The sequence below is a fragment of the Hippocampus zosterae genome, chromosome 1, assembly GCF_025434085.1.
Source record: "Hippocampus zosterae strain Florida chromosome 1, ASM2543408v3, whole genome shotgun sequence".
Lineage (NCBI taxonomy): Eukaryota > Metazoa > Chordata > Actinopteri > Syngnathiformes > Syngnathidae > Hippocampus > Hippocampus zosterae.
Window position 1 is genome coordinate 3445060 of NC_067451.1, and position 19011 is coordinate 3464070.

At 52.4% G+C, this 19011-nt stretch overlaps 1 protein-coding gene across 1 annotated transcript in view; it reads right to left on the reverse strand.

Moving 5' to 3' along the window:
* Positions 1–1312: 1312 nt before the first annotated feature.
* trpc5a (transient receptor potential cation channel, subfamily C, member 5a) overlaps positions 1313–19011 on the reverse strand; it is a 36578-nt gene continuing 18879 nt past the window's right edge. The window contains 13 exon segments of the mRNA XM_052067046.1: positions 1313–1632; positions 1701–4624; positions 4626–5018; positions 5198–5287; positions 6107–6148; positions 6598–6810; positions 6887–7082; positions 8647–8768; positions 9093–9293; positions 10280–10419; positions 10906–11104; positions 11183–11320; positions 17705–17911. Of these exon segments, the coding sequence (XP_051923006.1) occupies positions 4037–4624; positions 4626–5018; positions 5198–5287; positions 6107–6148; positions 6598–6810; positions 6887–7082; positions 8647–8768; positions 9093–9293; positions 10280–10419; positions 10906–11104; positions 11183–11320; positions 17705–17911 (2529 nt within the window). The 3' untranslated portion in view covers positions 1313–1632; positions 1701–4036.

The window sequence follows — 19011 nt, forward strand, 5'->3', positions numbered from 1 at the left end:
GGTGTTTTTTTTTGGCTAAAAATGCCTTATTATACATGGTCTTTTTTTTCGGCTAAAAACGCCTTACTATACATGGTCGGTTTTTTTTCGTCTAAAAACGCCTTACTATACATGGTCGTTTTTTTCGTCTAAAAACGCCTTACAATACATGGTCGTTTTTTTCGGCTAAAAATTTCGTCCAAAAATGCCTTACTACATGGTCGTTTTTTTTCGTCCAAAAAAACCTGAGTATACATGGTTGTTTTTTTCGGCTAAAAACGGCTTACTATACATGGTCGTTTTTTTTTCGTCTAAAAACGCCTTACTATACATGGTCGTTTTTTTCGGCTAAAAATTTCGTCCAAAAATGCCTTACTACATGGTCGTTTTTTTCGTCTAAAAACGCCTTACAATACATGGTCGTTTTTTTCGGCTAAAAATTTCGTCCAAAAATGCCTTACTACATGGTCGTTTTTTTTCGTCCAAAAAAACCTGAGTATACATGGTTGTTTTTTTCGGCTAAAAACGGCTTACTATACATGGTCGGTTTTTTTTCGTCTAAAAACGCCTTACAATACATGGTCGTTTTTTTCGGCTAAAAATTTCGTCCAAAAATGCCTTACTACATGGTCGTTTTTTTTCGTCCAAAAAAACCTGAGTATACATGGTTGTTTTTTTCGGCTAAAAACGGCTTACTATACATGGTCGTTTTTTTTAGGGTTAAAACACCTTTCTATAGATGGTCGTTTTTTGGGGGGTTAAAAGGCCTTACTATACATTGTCGTTTTTTTCGGGTTAAAACGCCTTACTTTACATGGTCGTTTTTTTAGGCTAAAAATTTCGTCCAAAAATGCCTTACTATTACATGGTCATTTTTTTCGGCTAAAAACGCCTTATTACACACGGTTGTTTTGTTTCGGCTAAAAACGCCTTACTATACACGGTTGTTTTTTTGGCTGGTCGTTGTTGTCGTCTCAAAACGGCTTACTATACATGGTTGTTTTTTTGTTTTGTTAAAACGCAAACAAGACAGCTCATCAGATCATCAGTGCAGCACTAATATTAGTCGTTCTATGCAGAAGATGAAGAATTTGTCACCGAGTGCCATTGCATTATTTCTTCATGCGTTTCTGCAGGCTTTTGTTCAGGCCGTCAATTCAAGGGTTAAAGCACCCACGACTTAGATGCTATTTAATATTAAGCCAGCAAACTGAAGGGCTAAGCTATTGTATGTCATTGCAGTTTTCATTGGGGGGCGGGGACCACTCATTCAAATACATTGAAATCAATTCTCCTGTCACAAGGTGCTTCAAATGGGGACAAAAACAAGCACTTTTGTAAGGATGCCTTTATTAAAGAGTCAACAACGTGCGTCAGCTGTCCGCTTCTAGAAAAATAACAATCGTACATTTGTTCACGTTGAAAAAGAAACCTTTTTTATTCTCTCTGTTTTAAAGCTGCAAATCCCTTTGGAGGGTGAAGAGGGGCACCTGACGTCTGTGTGTGTGTTGGACAAGTCGCTGCAAAGGCGGAATTGTTTGACTCTTTTTGTGCTCGCTGAATGGGTCCTGGGGGGCAGTTGGGGTGCGGGTGCTCTTTAAATGTCACACAAATATTTGTATGTCACTACTTTGGGGCTGTAATTAATCGTACCTGCACACACACACACACACACACACACACACACACACACACACACACACACACACACACACACACACACACACACACACACACACACACACACACACACACAGTGTGGTTATTAGTGCTCCATGTGATTTTGTCCTTGTTTTTTTCCTTCTGTTGGAGGAACATAAATCTTCTCGTGAGAGTCCGTATCGTGTGTGTGTGTGTATATGAGTGTGTGAGAGAGGGCACACACGTGTGTTAGTGTGAATAAAGCATGATGAAACCGCTCCCTCAAGAGACACTGCTGTCTAAACGTGTATGTCACTGAAGGAGATTCGTCTCTTCTGGAGAGGCTGATGAGACAACACACACACACACACACACACACACACACACAAGGATCAGGCAGCCATTACTTGACATTGACCCAACAGAATGATGAATTCTCAACCTTGTGTGCGTGTTCACCAGTTTTACGGTGATCACTTCGCGTCAATAAGGGAATGCGCACGTCATTTAAGAGGCGTGACATTCGCCACAGATCGTTATGGCGATCGGCATGACACGATTGATCGTCAAACCAAATCGGTGCGGAGAGGCGCTCCGGCTGATTGCACGGTTGCCATGGCAACGCCAGAAAACGTACAACGTGAGCCAGCCAATTAATAAACACACGGAGCACATTTAGCCGATGCCCCCCCCCCCCCCTCCGTTTTGGTGGCGTCCAGTTGAGCTGTGACAACTGCCTTCCAGGTCGCCATGGTTACAGGCACGGATTTTGGGATGTCACAATGGGTGGTTTTTGTGACTCCTGTGGATAGGATTTAGATTTTTTGGATTCACTGGGATAGAGACCAAGCCCTGACGCCAATTGCCCCCCCCCACAAAAAAACTTGATAAATGCCACAAGATGGCAGCAGAGCACTACTTTTCTATTAGATAGGGCTGCATCCTTCCCTCACTTCATAACTTGTGTATGTGTGTGTGTGTGTTTGTGTGTGCGTGTGTGGGTGTGTGTGTGTGGTGATGTGATCAAACATGCATAAGTTGGTCTGCCCATGCTTGTGGACTGGTGGAAACATCTAAATAAGAGTAATGTGACCCACATTGTTATTTGATTGGGAGCTGGTGGCAAGCAAAAAAAAAAAAAAAAAAACCCAACAACTCAAAAAAAATAAAAAATCATTCAATTAAAAAAAAAGAAAAAAGTATACACCGTCTGCATGTCCACACTCGGCGCTTCCTGTCCAACTCCAACGCGGTCGCTTTATTGAGCAGCTCCAAGTGGTACAAAGTCAAGGAAGAACTGAACGAGAAGCCGCCATTTCGGAGGCTCGCAACGAAGCAAAAGACAAACCAGAGTAGTCCTTATTAATAAGATTATTAGTGTAATTATTACTAGTATAAGTGTTATTGGGGTAGAATGTCGTTCCTTGGCCCTGCTGGGTGCAGAAAGAGAGAGGGGGATGGAGAGTGGGGGGGGGGGGGGCAAAGGGAGTGCAGGTTATCACAACAGTGGTTGGAGGAGGCGGGGCGGGGTCCCTTTGTCCTTTGAGTTTGGTCTCTTCAGGCTACGTTCCAACCGTCCCAGTGAGTTGAGAAGACCGTTAGAAGTGGTTAAAGGGAAAACGGCCTTGGCCTTGACCTTCCGCGACTTCTTCTGTCCTCCTTGACCTTCACGCCGTCCGCTTTTGCGCTCCTCGACATCCGGTGGTATCGTTTCTCACAGCTGTGGCACGCGTTCCGAGGAAAGCTATTCCGTGTATTTGATGTGGCGTTATTGCAACGTGAAACAGGACGAAATGCCATCCCTCGCCGGACGTGGATGACAACACAGCTGCCGCGTGGCAAAATGGCGACGATTCACACATTATGGTTCTAGCGACAGAATTATGAGCATTTTTGTTTCCGGTTGGCAGGAAAAAGAGAGCGAGAAAAAAAAAAAAAAAAGATGCGTGGGATCCGATCTCATCAGATCGAACTCAGGCTTCTGTGATATCTGTCAACGGCGACAAAAGATTGGATGGACCGTCATCCGAGAATGCGCAGCCGCTGCAAACGACGGGAAAAAGCGGGCGATTGTTAAATACGGAGGACGTTCGCATCGAGACGGGAAACGGGCTGTACATTCGAGGCGCGACGTCGAGGCGCTTTGCGTCGGTGTTAACGTGCACGTGGAGAGCGCGTGCGCATGCGGGGGGGGGGGGACGGGGGGGTCACTTTGCGTGTTCGGTCAATGTCAACACAGTGATGTGGGATATGTGGAGTGACTGGTAAATAAGAAAGGCGGGATTTGGGCATGAAACGGTGGGGGGGGGGGGGCACCAAGGACCCGCAGTGGAAAAGCAGCCTCGGCTCTCGGGCGCCATCCCCTGTGCAACGCGCTGGAACAAAGAAAAAGTCAGGCCAAGCCTTCAACGGGCTTCTAGAGTTGCGTGCTGACCGAGTCCTCGATGACCTCGCAGCTGTCCTCGATGACATCATCGCAGGGCCCCACCCACCCGCCGCCCATCATCATCATCATCAGCCCGCCGCCGCCGGCCGCCTCCTCCCCGCCGCCTTGGAAAATGTCCTCGGTGGAGTCCAAGAGGCGCGAGCTGGACTCGGACATGTTGGACGCGCAGTGCAGCGACTGGCAGGGACAAGGCGGGGGCGGCGGCAGCGTCAGCAGCACGTCGCGACCGTTTGTTCTCCGCGGCGAGAAAGAGGAGCTGTTGGCGTCCGCCGAGCGGCCCACCTCGTTCAGGCGGGTCTCGCTTCTGGCGGCGCGGTCCAGTCCCGAGTCCGAGTGGCCCCCCCGCGGGAGGAGCAGCCCGTCGGAGATGGTGTAGGAGGGCGGCGACTGGAGGGGCAGCGGCGAGCGCTTGGAGCGGGAAAAGAGGAAGGAGAGGCGCTTGAAGGAGTCCGTCTTGGCCGCCGGCGCCGACAGACGCTGCAGGCGGCTCTTGGTGCGGGCCAGCGAGGTGGAGAGCGACGAGGAGAACGCCGACGACGGCGGCGGCGGCGAGGGGGGGGGCGCCGGTGGCAGAAGGCGGGACTGCCGTCGCCTTCAGCCCGTTGCTCTTTGGTTTCTCTTCCGGCTCCTCCCCCCAGACCAGGCCTTCCTCCCGCCCCAGCTCGCCTTCGCGCTCCGCCCGGCTCATCCCGGAAATGGAGCGCACCAAGGCGGAGACGCCGAGCGCGGGCCCCGGCCGACGCTCTTCCCTCTCCAGCGGCACGGTGAAGGTCACGCCCTTTGACCTTTGGCCGGCGTCGCCCGGCTCGCTGTCGTCCTCCGAGGCCACGCCGCCGCCGTCGTCTCGCGCCGCCGCGTCGCTGGAGGAGGAGTAGTGGCGGCGAGGAGGACGCCGGTTGCCCAGGAGGTCCAGGACCTCGTAGCGGAAACTGGAGATGTCCTGCTTGAGCTCCTGGAACCAAACCCCAAAGAACATCATCGGCAACGCTTTGTTGGCGGGCTTGCTTTCCTTTTTAAGACGTGCCGACTTCGAAGTGAAATCTGAGAATTCTGATCCCTTGTTGGGAATCGCCGCTCTAAATTGTCGCGTCAGATCAAGATGTCATCATTTGCGTGCGGGCGGGGGCCCACCTTGAAGTTCTCCTCCGTCAGGCCCTCGTCCGTCTTGGCGCTGCGGATCATGGCGGCCACGTATCTCTTCACCAGACTTCGTATCACTTCCTGGTAGAAAGAGAACATTAGTGTTCGATGCCCTAAGCGCGCGCCAGTGGGTGAGGGGCGGGGGGGGGGGGGGGTGCATACCTGTCAACTCATACAGTTTAGCCATAGTTCATACGGATTTTGAATCTTACATATATGGCTGTATAGCACAAATCATCCGGGTTCTGAATTTCTTCCCCCCCCCCCCCAACAGGTAGTTCCATTTGCTTTTCCCCCAGAATGGTGCTCGTCTACTCGAATTCTTTCATTTCCGGTAACTTTCCAGTAAATCACGTGGTTCCTAGTTGAATTTTGGGGGGTGAGGTGGGGGGCGGGGGGGGGGGGGGGTTCTGCCATTATTTTGACATATAAAAATGCTTTGGTATGTTAGAAGGATTTTTCGCTCTTTATAAGAATTTTTTGGGGGTAGTTTATACAGGTTGGCAGGTATGGGGGTGTCGCGTGGCGTCACGTGTCCCGCGCATGAGCCTTGTGGAAAACATCTGGCCGGGATTTGGTACAAAGTGGGAGGAAATGTCAACTCCGACCTCGGCGAGAGAATCCCCCCCCCCCCCTTCCCCGCAAGCGACACCTGCGGCGGCGGACGAGCGGCGTCGCAGGGGGGCGAGCTGTCGCTCTCCGCCTCTGCCGGACGTGGACGCATTTCAAATCGGCAGCGGCAGCGGCCGCCAATGACGGATCGTTTCGTTGACCGGACGCGTCGGCGCGAGGATCCGATGGCAGCGAGCCAAAGCCGCCGTTGCCGTTGGCGTCCCTCTCGGATTCTCGCTCGCTTTGTGTCGTAAATACGCTTCAAGTGAAGCCTTGCGTTTTACACACCTGGTAATGCTGGTTCTGGATCAGACTGTCGGCGTGACGCTCCTACAGAGACAGAGAGAGAGAGAATGAAGAGGGGGCCGCTTGGGGGGGGGGGGGGGGGGGGGCAAAGTCAAGAAATCAGGGACTGATGTTTGTCACAGTTAGCGTTCTAACCTCAATAGCAGCTGTTATTGCACGCATGGTTGGGAGTGAATTTAGAAATAGAAGAACACGGTTGAAAACACACACACACACACGCGCACACACACACGCACACACACACACACACACACACACACACACGCTCGCAATCAGATCTCTGCAGTGCTCTGTGAACTCATGTGGGCTGCTTGGCTTATATAACTCAGCTGACTTCAGATGAAATGAACATGCCTGTGTGAGGAGGGTTGGGGGCTGGGGGGGGGGGGTGAAGGGGGGGGGGCAGTGGCGAGCAGCCAGTAAAAAAAAAAAAAACCTGTTCATCGGAACGCGTTTAACTCTCCTCCGCTCACCGTGAACTCTCGCAGGTTCTCGCACTTGCGCGCGTCCTCCCCAGGCGGCTGGCCGCCGCGGCCGCACAGCTTGTCGTGGAGCCACATGAGCAGGTACCAGACGGACTTGGGGCTGGGAACGATGTTGAACGGAGGCGGCAGCGTTCCGCCTTCGTCAAAGTAGCTCATCCACAGCTTGGTGCGGGCAAACTTCCACTCGATGTCGGCGTGGTCCTGAATGGGGGAGGGGGAGGGAGACGTTGCGCGTGACGTCGCATTCGAGCGGCGACTCGTCGGCGGCGGGACTCACGGCGATGAGCTGGTACGAGTTGTTCATCATGGCGATGAGCATGTTGAGGAGAACCACCAGCGAGATGACGTTGTACGTCCCGAACATGGTGGCTCCCATGAACTCGGTGAACTCGTGGCGGGCCTTCACGTTGGTGACGTAGAGGTTCAGCAGTCCGAAGATCGACCAAAAGAGCGACTGCAGAGTCTCAAAGAGCCTGCGGAGGAGAACGTCGGCGCCGTAAGATCGCAAAATCCTCCGTTTCAGCCTTGTGGCGTCTTTTTTCCGTCGCTACGGATCTCGAGCTGTAATCGGCACTCTGACAGCACACCTCAAAAATCCATTTTTGACTCCAGAAGATAGAGATCTTGTTCGTGTCAGAAGTCTTTGGGGAGGGGGGGGGGGCAAAACAAAACAAATTCTCAAGAATTTCTGACTCCCAAGAGAACAAAACCCGTGTCATCGATAGAATCATGGATTCCCCAAAAGTTCGTTTTCGCGGCCGCCATTCGAGCACAGAAGCGAGACTCTGGCCCTTCGCCGCCAGTCAGATTTGGATCCACGTCACTTGCTTGTCTATCGCCCCCCCCCCAGCCTCTTCCCCCTCCCCGGGGTCACCGCCTCCACTCGTTGAATCTTTGATGAAGCAACAATTGGTGGCGGCGCTCGGCGTCATCTTGGAGCGAGCGTTGGCCTGCGGCTGCTTATATTTGCGCTGCATCAAATATTCAACGCCGACATTTATTCTCACGGCGGCTCGTGTTTGTGTGCGTGCGTGTTTGCAACCGGCGGGAGTGTAAATGAGGGGGGGGGGGCGTGGGGGGTTTGACTGGCCCCGAAAGAAGCGACAGAGCGTGACGCCACGGGCGTCGTTATTGAAAAATGAGAAAGAAGCCAAATGATGATCAAGAGTCGGCGTTTCCTCCATTTCGCCATCCTCTCCATTTTGCCCCCCCCCCCGCCTCTTTTTTTTTTTAACTTTATTGACCTCATCGGGTGCGAAACGCGAGCGTCTTTCTGGCGGCCGTGGGCGGCGGCAGGCGGCGGCGTCGTCATCCGTCAGTCACGGCGGAGGTGTTCCGGCGCCAGTTGTTTTCACGCCTCCTCGCGCGGACGCGTCGCAAACACTCCGACGCATTGGCGCGAGCGTGGCGCCCGTGATGGACGGATGAGACGCGGGGGCAGCGGCGCACCTGAGCGCAAAATCCTCCGGCGACGGCGAATCAAACAAAAAAGCGACGAGGGATCACGGGAGTTGTTTTTGCGAAAATCGAGCCCGCCGCTACTTTCTTCCTCCCTCGCAGCTACGCTCACACGCGGAGCGAATAATGCGGGCATTGTAAACAAATAAATGCTGACGCGAACCCGGAGGGGGAGGGGGGGGGGCAGGAGGCCTTCTGGCGCTGTGTATGCCCGCCCGCGCGGCGACCAAGCGCGTTCGTTGAGATATATTTTTTCCTCTTTCTACATACATTCTTGCTGCTGGAGGCTGTAAATTTCCCCAGTGTGGGACGAATTAAGGATATCTTATCTTATCTTATTCTTATCTCATCTTATCCGCGGCCGCACGATGGACGACCGCCGCCCGCGGGAGATCTGACAAATGCCTGCGACACGAAAGCCACGCGCAAAGACCCAAAAGCCGTTTTGCAAGTGCGTTCTTGACTTGATGACGGCGTCGGGCGAAGTCGCCCAATGGAAAGCGAACGCAAGCGGGGATTTATTTTTTATTTTTTATTTTTGGGTGGAGCGAAGACTCGAACGCGGGCGGCGCCGCTTACGTTGAGAAGGCGTTGTTCTGCCGTTCGCAGCGGATGCCCTTGCAGTTGTTGGGCTCCTCCGAGGCGGTGGTCTCGTAGTAGAAGTAGAGCTGGTTCAGGCCGTTGGCGAAGGCCAGCAGCACCTGCGCAAGCAAACGGGCACGTTTTTCAGAACGTGGCGTCAAGACGCGATGGACCATTTGTCGCCTTCCGAGGAGTGATTTGGGAACTCGACGGGGCCCGGCAGTCAGTAACGACAACAGCGGAGTGGGGAAGGAGCCCCCCCCCCCCCGGAGCGTCGGGGTTAATGACTTGCGGTTGTAATGAAATAGGCCCGTAATGTCCTCTCGGCCGCCGAAGCGAGGCGGGCGCCCTCCCATCGCCATCCGAGGGGACCCGACATGGCGTCGCCGGACATTTATTTATCAACGGGGGGGGGGGGTGTAAAAAAAAAGCTCTTGGGTTACCAGGCAGTAGATGAAGAGGAACTTGAGGATGTCCAACAGCATCCTCCCCAGCGAGATCTGCAGGGGCCCGAGGTGCGAGTTGGCGGTGAAGAGCGAGATGAGCCGCAGCGAGCTGAAGATGTTGGCGATGGCGAAGAGAGCCTCGGCGATGAGCGTCGGGTGCCACATCTCCCACTCCTCCCGGGGCCGAGACGAGTTGTACTGGTGGGGAGCGGAAGAGGCCCGGCGACTTGAAAAGCTCGCTCCGGGGTGACGCGCCACTCACTCATGCGGACGACGCGGCGCTCTAAAGACAGCGCCCTAAGCGCATTTTCGGGGCGTCGGCGGAGCAGGCGGAGCCGAGTGAGTGCACGTCGCGAATTGCGCCGCGCGGAAACGAAAAACTGAAAAAACGGTTTTGTGGTTCAGCCCCAACAAGTGAGGCCTACTTCGTTCGCGGTCTTTGTATGTTCTCCGCATGTTTTTCTTCCCGAAAATGAACGCCGTCCTGCCAAAGATCAAAATCATTGATTTTCATTGATTTTGATCAAAGATCAAAATCAATCCCCCCCCCTATCCCCCGATTCTCAAAATGGCCATTTGTCACATTTTTTTCTTTCAGCCACGTCAGCCTGACAGCACAGTCTGCGAGAAGACAATCTTGGACACCTATGACCCAACGACCGACGAATATTTTTGTGGTTTATCTGCACACGCATTCAAGAGAACCAAAGGGTTCCCCGCCGCCCAAGAAGGGTGTCGTGCTCCTGAAAAATCGTCTTTTTTCCGTCTCTATGTTTACGCTTCATCGCATCTCGACTCGAAACCTTGTGGACATGGCCTGGTTTTCGGTTCATTCTCTTCAAATTTAGAAATGCTTTGATAGAGCTGTGCAGGTGCCTTTGTGGATGGACATGTGATGTACGGCTGTGCATGTGTGTGTGTGTGTGTGTGTGTGTGTGTGTGTGTGTGTGTGGGAGGATGGCCCGGCACCATCAGTGGCTCACAGATGCTGCAGATGGCTCGGCGTCTGGTGATTGAGTGAGTGAGTGAATGTATGTGTGTGTGTGTGTTTCAACCACATATTTTGCTTTTAGACAAGCATGTATCAATCAATACAAAGCACCTCAATAGCAAATCACGTCGTTTGACGACGCCGTTGAGCGCCGAGGGACTGTGGAAACTGACGCGCGCACAAATGGAGTTACCTTCACGTAGGCCACGATCTTTAGTGATATGGTGGCCAGGTAGAGGGAGTTCATGGCGAAGTCCATTAGGTTCCACCAGTCGTGGATGTACTCTGTGAAGCCCCCGTCCCACATCTCCTTGATCTCTGCCCAGATGAATCCTACGACACACACACACACACACGCGCGCACACACACACACACACACACACACACACACACACTGCTGGTCAATTTCTGAATTCCATTTTCTGACCCGTATGTCACGCTTGAGCTGGCTAGACAACGGGCTGCTCTCCAGCCAAGCGCAGGGCGGGTATGGATCAGGTGCTAATCCTGTTCCCGGAGGGCCGCTGTCCCCCCCCCCCCCCCCCCTGTTTTCCGCCTCGCCGGGCTGCAGCGTCACCTGAACCAAATGATTAGCAAAAGTGTGCAGAAGCTGGCTAACGAGGCCGCTCATTTTAAGCGGTGGGAGATGGAAAACGGGCAGGGCGGTGGTCGGTCCTCCAGGAACAGGATCAAAGACCACCGCGTTAAACTCGTGACAGCTTGGAGGTCATCCGTGAAAATTCTGCGTGTTGACTTCACGCTCCGTTCCCACAACGGAACCGTTCCGAGCAAGCAAAGCTTTGGAAGCGCACGCGTACCCAGCACCCACGGCAGAATCATCCACTCCACGATGGTGGGCGGCGGCCCCTGCATGTGCAGGTTGGTGCGGGCAATGTGCTGCGAGGCCAGCAGGAGCAGGAAGAGGAAGGTCAGGTAGGACGCCGTGTGACAGATGAACTTGATGAAGGGCTTCTTGATGAAGCGTCCCAGCGCGCCTTTGGGAGCCAACAGGTAGATCTGTGCCGTGGAGAAAACAGATTTGGCGCGGCGCTCCCACCCCCCCCCTGGGGGGGGGATAACTTGGCTGCGGCCTACCAGTGAGAAGACGGGGAACAGGAGACCGATGATGAAGCAGGTGACCAGCTTGACCACCCAGTGGCGCCGCCTCCAGCCCGGGAAGCCGTCGTACCACAGCGTCGCCAACAGTTGCTGGCAGTTGGGCTGCGCCACAAACTGCAGGGGGGGGGGGGGGGGGGGACACGCGCCAGGATGCAAATCAGCGTTTCTGTTCATGCTCGGAGCACATTTTCAGACAGCGACTTGGATCTTTTCATTACCCCCCCCCCCCACCCCCCCTTTACATTGGTCTTCATCCCTCCCCGCATTTGAAAAGTCCCATATCCGTCCAAAACCTGAGCTGAAAAGTTAAAGCACTTAAATTTCTAAATGGAACAAATCACAGACGAGAAATTTGTGACGCATCAAAATAGCAAACAGTTATGAACTCATTCACTCCCAAAGACGTTTTTAAACGTCTTTTCAGACTTGGTCTCGAATTGGCTGGTACTGAATGAGTTAAAAGCATAATTCATTCTCAATGCAGTCCATATAAATATGCTCCCACATTGTCCACTCATAAATAATGGAACAGATGATTTCAGACAACGCAAACATTTTTTGTTTTGTTTTTCTGACCTCTGAAACACGCGAAAGAGCCTCATTTCGGGGGCTAGCAAACCACACCCAGATTTGTGTTTTCCGAACGGAGCGGTTCGCGTGTGGCGTACCCTCCAGCACCCCCCGCGACCCTTGTGAGGATAAAAGCGGATCGGAAAATGAATGTCGACCGGTTCGACTGCGACAACATTAACGAAGGCTCCGTGGCGGAACGTCGAGACGCGATGCCCAAAATCTCCCCGGACGAGTGATGAGAATCTCGCTCGGACTTTCACGCAGCTATTTTACACTCTCTTTCAACGGGATGATGATAACTTCACAAAATGCGTCTGGCACTCGGCGGTTTTCGGAACTAAGCCTTTTTCGGAAATGATTATTTTTACGCGGTCGTTTGATTTTTGCATGTGTAGGAAAGGCACGGCTCCATTTTTGTCCGCGCGGCGCTTGCCGGCTCTCGTGCTTCCGTAGCTTTCCTTTGCCGTTGTGTCTCAAGTCGCGTCGACTCGCCCCCGTCGGTTTCTGCTCCGATTTGGTTTCCTGTTGCTATGGCGACCATATGCTAATGAGGGCGTCGGCCTCTCGCCTCCTGCTCTTTTCTCTGTTTTTTTTTTCCCCCACCTCGCTCGGTGTTCGGCGACGTCCGAGTTGGAAACAAAGTTGCGTCCGGGCCTGCTCTCATATGATATCGAGGCTAAGCAGACGACCCGCGAATTGGCTTCGGCGCTTAGACGAAGCAAACATGAAATCCGAGCCGCCGGCAGCCAACTTTCCGGTGACATTAAAAGAAACAAATAAATGAATAGACGCAACTCCCGAGCGCACACGAGGATGATTCAGAGAACGAGAGCGTTGCCAGTCCAGGCGCATGAAACGCCTCTCGCTGTGAACATTCCCGGCAGCCAGTTCGCTGACGACAGAGACAAAGCCGAGTGGATTAATTTGTCTTTCTTTGAATAAATGTAATTAATAAAAGGCACCCGGCCGTCATGCCGCGACTACGGGGAGCCGTCTCGGACGAGGAAACGAGCCGAGCGGAAAGCCTTCTTCTCCGTTGAGGACCCTAACTCCCTTTTCGTCAACTCTTAATGGAAAGTTCTGATGACTGGTGCTAACCCGCCGAGCGGCGCCCCGGACAAACTCGTAATTTGACATTTCTCCGTTACTCGCTGAGCCGGCATGTTTGCCCAGTTAGCCGATTACAAGAAAACTGGGAGATTGATTCTGCGCGACGAAGAAATGCCACGCAGCCTGCGCGGTGCGAAGGCAGACATTTATTTCACAGCTTTTTGATTTCCAGCAGCCTTTTCCGCGAAACGGAGTTGTTTCACCTCCAAGCCCGTAACAATAAAACATCTCTTGCGTTTTGTGGGAAGACAGAAAACGACTTTGCGACGGCTCTTTGAACGCAAACAACATAAGTAGACGCGGACAATGTAAGAATACTCCCAGGCATATCTTCTTTATCCTCTGTGAGAAACGCATCGCATCTTTCTGAGTCACGTCCTTGTGAGAAGGTCGATATTGTCTGTCTGCATCAGCATGTATTGTATTGTATTGTATATTGTCGTGGCCCAATTATTTAAGCAGGTCAATAGAAGAAGGAACCTCAGAATAAATCATTTCCAGATGAACAAAAATCAATCAATCCATCAAATCTGTTGAAAACCCATCCATCCATCCATTTTCTGAACCGCTTAATCCTCACTAGAGTCGCGGGGGGTGCTGGAGCCTATCCCAGCTGTCTTCGGGCAGTAGGCGGGGACACCCTGGATCAGTTGCCAGCCAATCGCAGGGCACACAGAGACGAACAACCATCCACGCTCACATTCACACCTAGGGACAATTTAGAGCATCCAATCAGCCTGCCATGCATGTTTTTGGAATGCGGGAGGAAACCGGAGCACCCGGAGAAAACCCACGCAGGCCCGGGGAGAACATGCAAACTCCACACAGGGAGGCCGGAGCTGGAATCGAACCCGGTACCTCTGCACTGTGAAGCCCACGTGCTAACCACTGGACTACCGGGCCGCCCTCTGTTGAAAACGGCCCGATTAAATAACGGCGCGAGCCCACCGTTGGAGGAACCAGAATGACTTTGCTTGCTGAGCCGTTTGTCCTCTCCAGCGAGCAATATGTTAACTAAGGCAACGCTAGAGGGCGCTGCTGAACACAATCGGGCCAGATGTAATCTTGCAATGTTGCAACGTGCAAAGCCAAGGCTATGCTAACACCGACTCAAGCAAATGTGAACGCAGCGTTTTGCGCCGCCGATCATTCGCTAGGCGCCGGATGTAAAGACCGCATCGTAAGCGCTCAGTTTTCCCTTCGAGATGTCGTTTGATGACTCGGAACGTGAGCACGCGAGCGCTTACGCCGCACAGACGGTTGTGTCGAGACAGGCACACGCTGGCGGCGCGTTAATATTTAAACAGGTGCCGATCAAAGGCTTAAAGACCAAAATGAATTATATTGAATGATTTAGAGAAGCGCACGCATGAAAGTCGGAAGGTAGGTTAAACGGAGGTTAAAGGCAGCGCTCGGGTGGGGCCAAAAGGGGGGGGGGGAAAGCGAAACCTTTCTATTTGAAAAGACAAGGTTGTAGTGGTGGCGTAGTGCAGCATGATTTGTACTTTCTCTTGTGTGTGTGTGCGTGCGTGATGTTGATCACGCCGCCGCCGCCACGTTCATCCACACGAGCACCTTAATTATTGAAGATTAAAGGCACGGCCCGTACAACCGGAGCATGAATAATGCAGAGTCCACGTTGTGCACGGAGCGAGCGCGAGCCACTTTGTCAGTGTTTGTCCCATCGCCACTTGCCGAAAGTTCTTGGCTCATTATTTTGAGCCGCGTGTCATTTTCAACTTCACTCTATCAGAAACAGAAGCCCCCCCCCCCCCCCGAAAAAAAAACTGGATAAAAAGTCACGTGCCGGGACAAGATGGAGAACGGCAGCGTCAGACTATTTTATGGCTTTTGTAACCAAGCGCATCCGATTTATGGAAGGTGGTGGTGGTGGTGGTGGTGGTGGGGGGGAGCGAGGAGAGGGGGCAACGAGCATTCGCGCCGCCTGCCGATGCTCCGCGCAACACGGCGGAGAGCAAACAGTTGTCCAAAAGAGCTAAAAGGTGCTGTGAAGTGTTTGAACAAACGCGGACACATCACGGAACGTTTTGAATGGCACATCTCGTCCCGTGCCCGATGCGCCCTCTCCACTTGCATGAAAGCGACGTACCGGCTACATTCGAGTCGACGCCCGCGAGGTAGTGATGGGAATATTTGGCCAGCTAATGGCTGTCCTGGCAACAAGAATATTTGGCCAGATTACGCCGCGCTTGCAGCGGGAATATTTGGCCAGTGAACGCCTCCGCTGTTGGCTGCATAACACCGTGCTGGCAACAAGCAAAAGGGAGTTTTCAAACTTGCGCGCTGAACCTGAGACATGAACTACGGTTGTTTGGTGCTAGCTAGGATGCGAGGAAGTCGCCAACGAAGATGGATTTAAAGATAAGATAAGATAAGATATCCTTTATTTGTCCCTCAGCGGGGAAATTTACAGTCATAGCTCAGAAAGGAAAACACTGGGTAGGGAGAAGGATAAAATGGAACCAAAGAGAAAAAAAAAATATATGACATCCTTGGTACTGCATTTGCTCGGAGTACGGTGTATTTTTATGGAGGTTCAAGTTATTTTAAAGTAAAAAAGGTTCACCCGTCCATGTGTTGATATGCTTCGTCTCACCTGTATTTCTAGAGTACGTTAAAACAACGACCGCTGTATACAAAGTACCGCACATGGCAAAAATATCGGATATACAACAATAAATAATAGTTCATCACAAAGACAGTAGGACGCACAAAAACAGTCAAACTAAAAATCAACTCTGAGTCACGCTGAGTCAAAAGCCCAAGAATAGAAATGAGACGAGTTTAAAAGACGGGCAGCAAGGGTGCATGTCAAAAACGCGCATTCCAAAGAGAGGGACCAGCAACGGAAAAGACTCGATCCCCACTGAGCCTCCGCTTAGTTCTTGGTACCTCGAATAATGTCTCGCGAGCAGGGGCGGAGGAGCTCAGAGAGGTAAGGTGGAGCGAGGCCATTTCAAGATTTGAAAACAGGTGATAGGATCTTAAAAAGAACTCCAAAATGTATCGGGAGCCAGTAAAGGGAGGCCAGAGTAGGAGTGATGTGCTCCCTCTTACGGGTAGCAGTCAAGAGGCGTGCAGCAGCATTTTGGACCAACTGGAGACGCTTCATGGAGGATTGGCTGACTCCAAAGTAAAGTGCGTTCCAGTCATCCAGATGTGACGAAGGCACTCCGATACGTTTGAACGAGCTACGTCGATGTGGCTTTGTAAAAAAAATATATATATAGAATCAAAATAAAGCGCGATACACTTGCACCCACATTCAATTTGACTGAATCGGATTTGCATTCAATGCAAAGCATTACGTATTTATGTCGGAATAATAAAAACGTCTTTGTACATGAGTTGTTTGATTGCGAGGCACTTGGACATCAGCTGCAAAGTGGACATCAATAGGCCGGACCCGCGGGCAAAAAGGAGCGCAATAAACATTTCGAGAGGGGGGCGGGGGGAGGCTGAAATGTTGTGCGGCAGACTGTGAAACGGCGAGCTAAAACTCAAGCTGCCACAGAACGGGCAGCCATCTTTTTCTCTTTAATGCTGAATGTTTCATTCAAAGTGCAATAAAACACATGTAAAATGCCTTTGGCAGCCATCTTGTTGGCCGCTACGACTCGCGAGCGCATGAAAAGCCGATTTGAAACGTCCCCCGCATGTTTTCAGAGAGCCTAATCCGACGGAAAACACAAAAGAAACGCGCTAGCATAGCCTGGGCGGACAATCACAGCGTTGCAAGGTGGCAGCACTTAGCGCGACCTGCGTCACACGCTCACATCGAAAGAAATAACGGATCCCCAAATAGAGAGGCGTTCAAATAAAAGCGGGGGTGGGGGTGGGGGGGGTCGGTGACAAGGCGGTGATATAATATTCCATCTTGACGAGCCGGCATGCACACAAAGCTTAGATTAGCCCTTCGCGACAGGGTATAAGCAAGAAACGAGCGGCGCTAACGAGGCGCGTGTTTACCAACATCTACCGTCGTCGTGGCGACGGCACGAGACGTCCCGCCCGCATCCCCTCCCGCCGCGCGTCAGCCTCCGTCTCAACCTCCCTGCCCCCTCGCGGCGACACGCTCCGGCGACACGCCGCGCTGATGAAATATTTTTCGGTCGCCGGCGCTCGAGACGTTCGCTCGCGCCCATTCCTCAGGTGACAAATGGCGCCGAGCGCAGCCCTCTCGTCTGCGCCGTACAAATGTTTATTTTTCAACTAATGAGCGACTTCCTTCGCCGTCACTTGAGAGCGTCGGCGCGCTCTAGACTGCCTGCTCGAGCGTCGGCCACCAGCCGCATCCCTCTGCTGCCATCGTGCCTTTCTGCTTTCATCTGTCTGGCAGTACCCGTCTGCCGAAAGAAGCTGCGGGCTGCAGGCGGCGGCGGCAGACTGACAGACAGAAACAGACTGACAGACGAAAACACGCCTTGGGCGCCTTCTCTCCACGCCATTAAATCTTCACTCTCGCTCGCTTGACTCCCCCCCAATGCTCTCCGTTTTTCGCTTCCTCTTTCTGTCCCATTAAACCTCTTTTTCTTTGCACCGGCTTTCAGCTTGTTATCTTACTCGCTTCATCGGCATCCCGACTCTTTTCCTTTCTTCTCGCTACACTCGCAGGAAAAAGGACGTTCTCGTCTCTGAGGTTTTACGGCTTGTGCCCGTTCCGCTCGAGTGTCTCGCTAGATCGATGATTTCCAAAAGCACGTTGCCGTGAGAGATGGGCAGGTGCGCCGTGGGAAAAGCGAGCCAACGTGACTTCCGTGGCCCGTCAATCGTGATTTTTTTGGGGGGGCGTACCTCTTTTTGGTGGTATTTGATGGCCAGTTTGAGCTTGGCCAGGTCGTGGCATTGTCGGGGGTCGAGCTCCTCGCTCTGATCGTTGTCACGGTGGTTCAGGATGGTCTCCAGCTCTCTGGAACTCCTGGCTTGGTCCAGAAGATCTTTGGCGAAACGTTTGCACTGCTGCGACAACTCCTCGTACTCCTGGCGGAACTCGTTCTCCACCTGCGGGCAGGAAGCGGAAAATTCTGTGTTCCCCAAATGTACTTTGGATTTAATCTGGGCCCGTTTTGCGGTATGGATGGCAACAGCTGGCGATGGGTTCGTTGCAAATTGTTCTGACTGGCGCGATATGTCGCCGGCAGAGAGAGATTTGTAGGAAAGAAATCATTTTTCTGACCACTTGAGTGAAACTGGTTTAATTTGCCCCAACGTCGCTAATGAATCCTCGCGGAACACTAAAGTGCTCTGGCAGAGTGGTCAAAGTCATCAGTGCTCTCGACATCCTTTGAGGGGTCCTTAGAAAACACGCTCGGCCTCGGAGTGCCGATAGTAACCCAGTTCGAGAGCCAACATATTTCCCCCCCCCCCTTCAAAAACATTTCCGTTACGTTTGTTACATTTTGAGTCCACAAAGTACCTCCGACGATTTACTATGGTGCTTCAAACGTACGCTTCCGCTCGTATTAGAAAGTTGTATCATAAGTTCGCTAATTTCATTTCAAAGTATGTCATGGGTCGTGACCGAAAGAACGAGATCCCGGATACAAGCGGCTGAAATGAGTTTTCTCAGCAGGGTGTCCGGGCTCTCCCTTAGAGATAAGGTGAGAAGCTCAGTCATCCGGGAGGGGCTCAGAGTCGAGCCGCTTCTCCTCCACATCGGGAGGAGCCAGATGAGGTGGCTTGGGCATCTGATTCGGATGCCTCCTGAGCGCCTCCCCGGTGAGGTGTTCCGGTCATGTCCCACCGGGAGGAGACCCCGAGGAAGACCCAGGACACGCTGGAGAGACTGTCACCCAGCTTGCCTGGGAACGCCTCGGGATCCCCCGGGGAGAGCTGGAAGAAGTAGCTAGGGAGAGGGAAGTCTGGGCTTCCCTGATAAAGCTGTTGCCCCCGCGACCCGGCCCCGGATAAGCGGTAGATAATGGATGGATGGATGGAGTATGTCATGTTTAAAAAAAAAAAATGTGACTTTTACGTCTCGAGTGGGGTGTCCAGTTGATTTGGCAACAACCGTACAATCAAATAAATCCATGAATATCCACAAATGTAACGTCTGTACATGATGGCCATTGTTTCCGTCTTTTCGCCATTTTCTCCATATA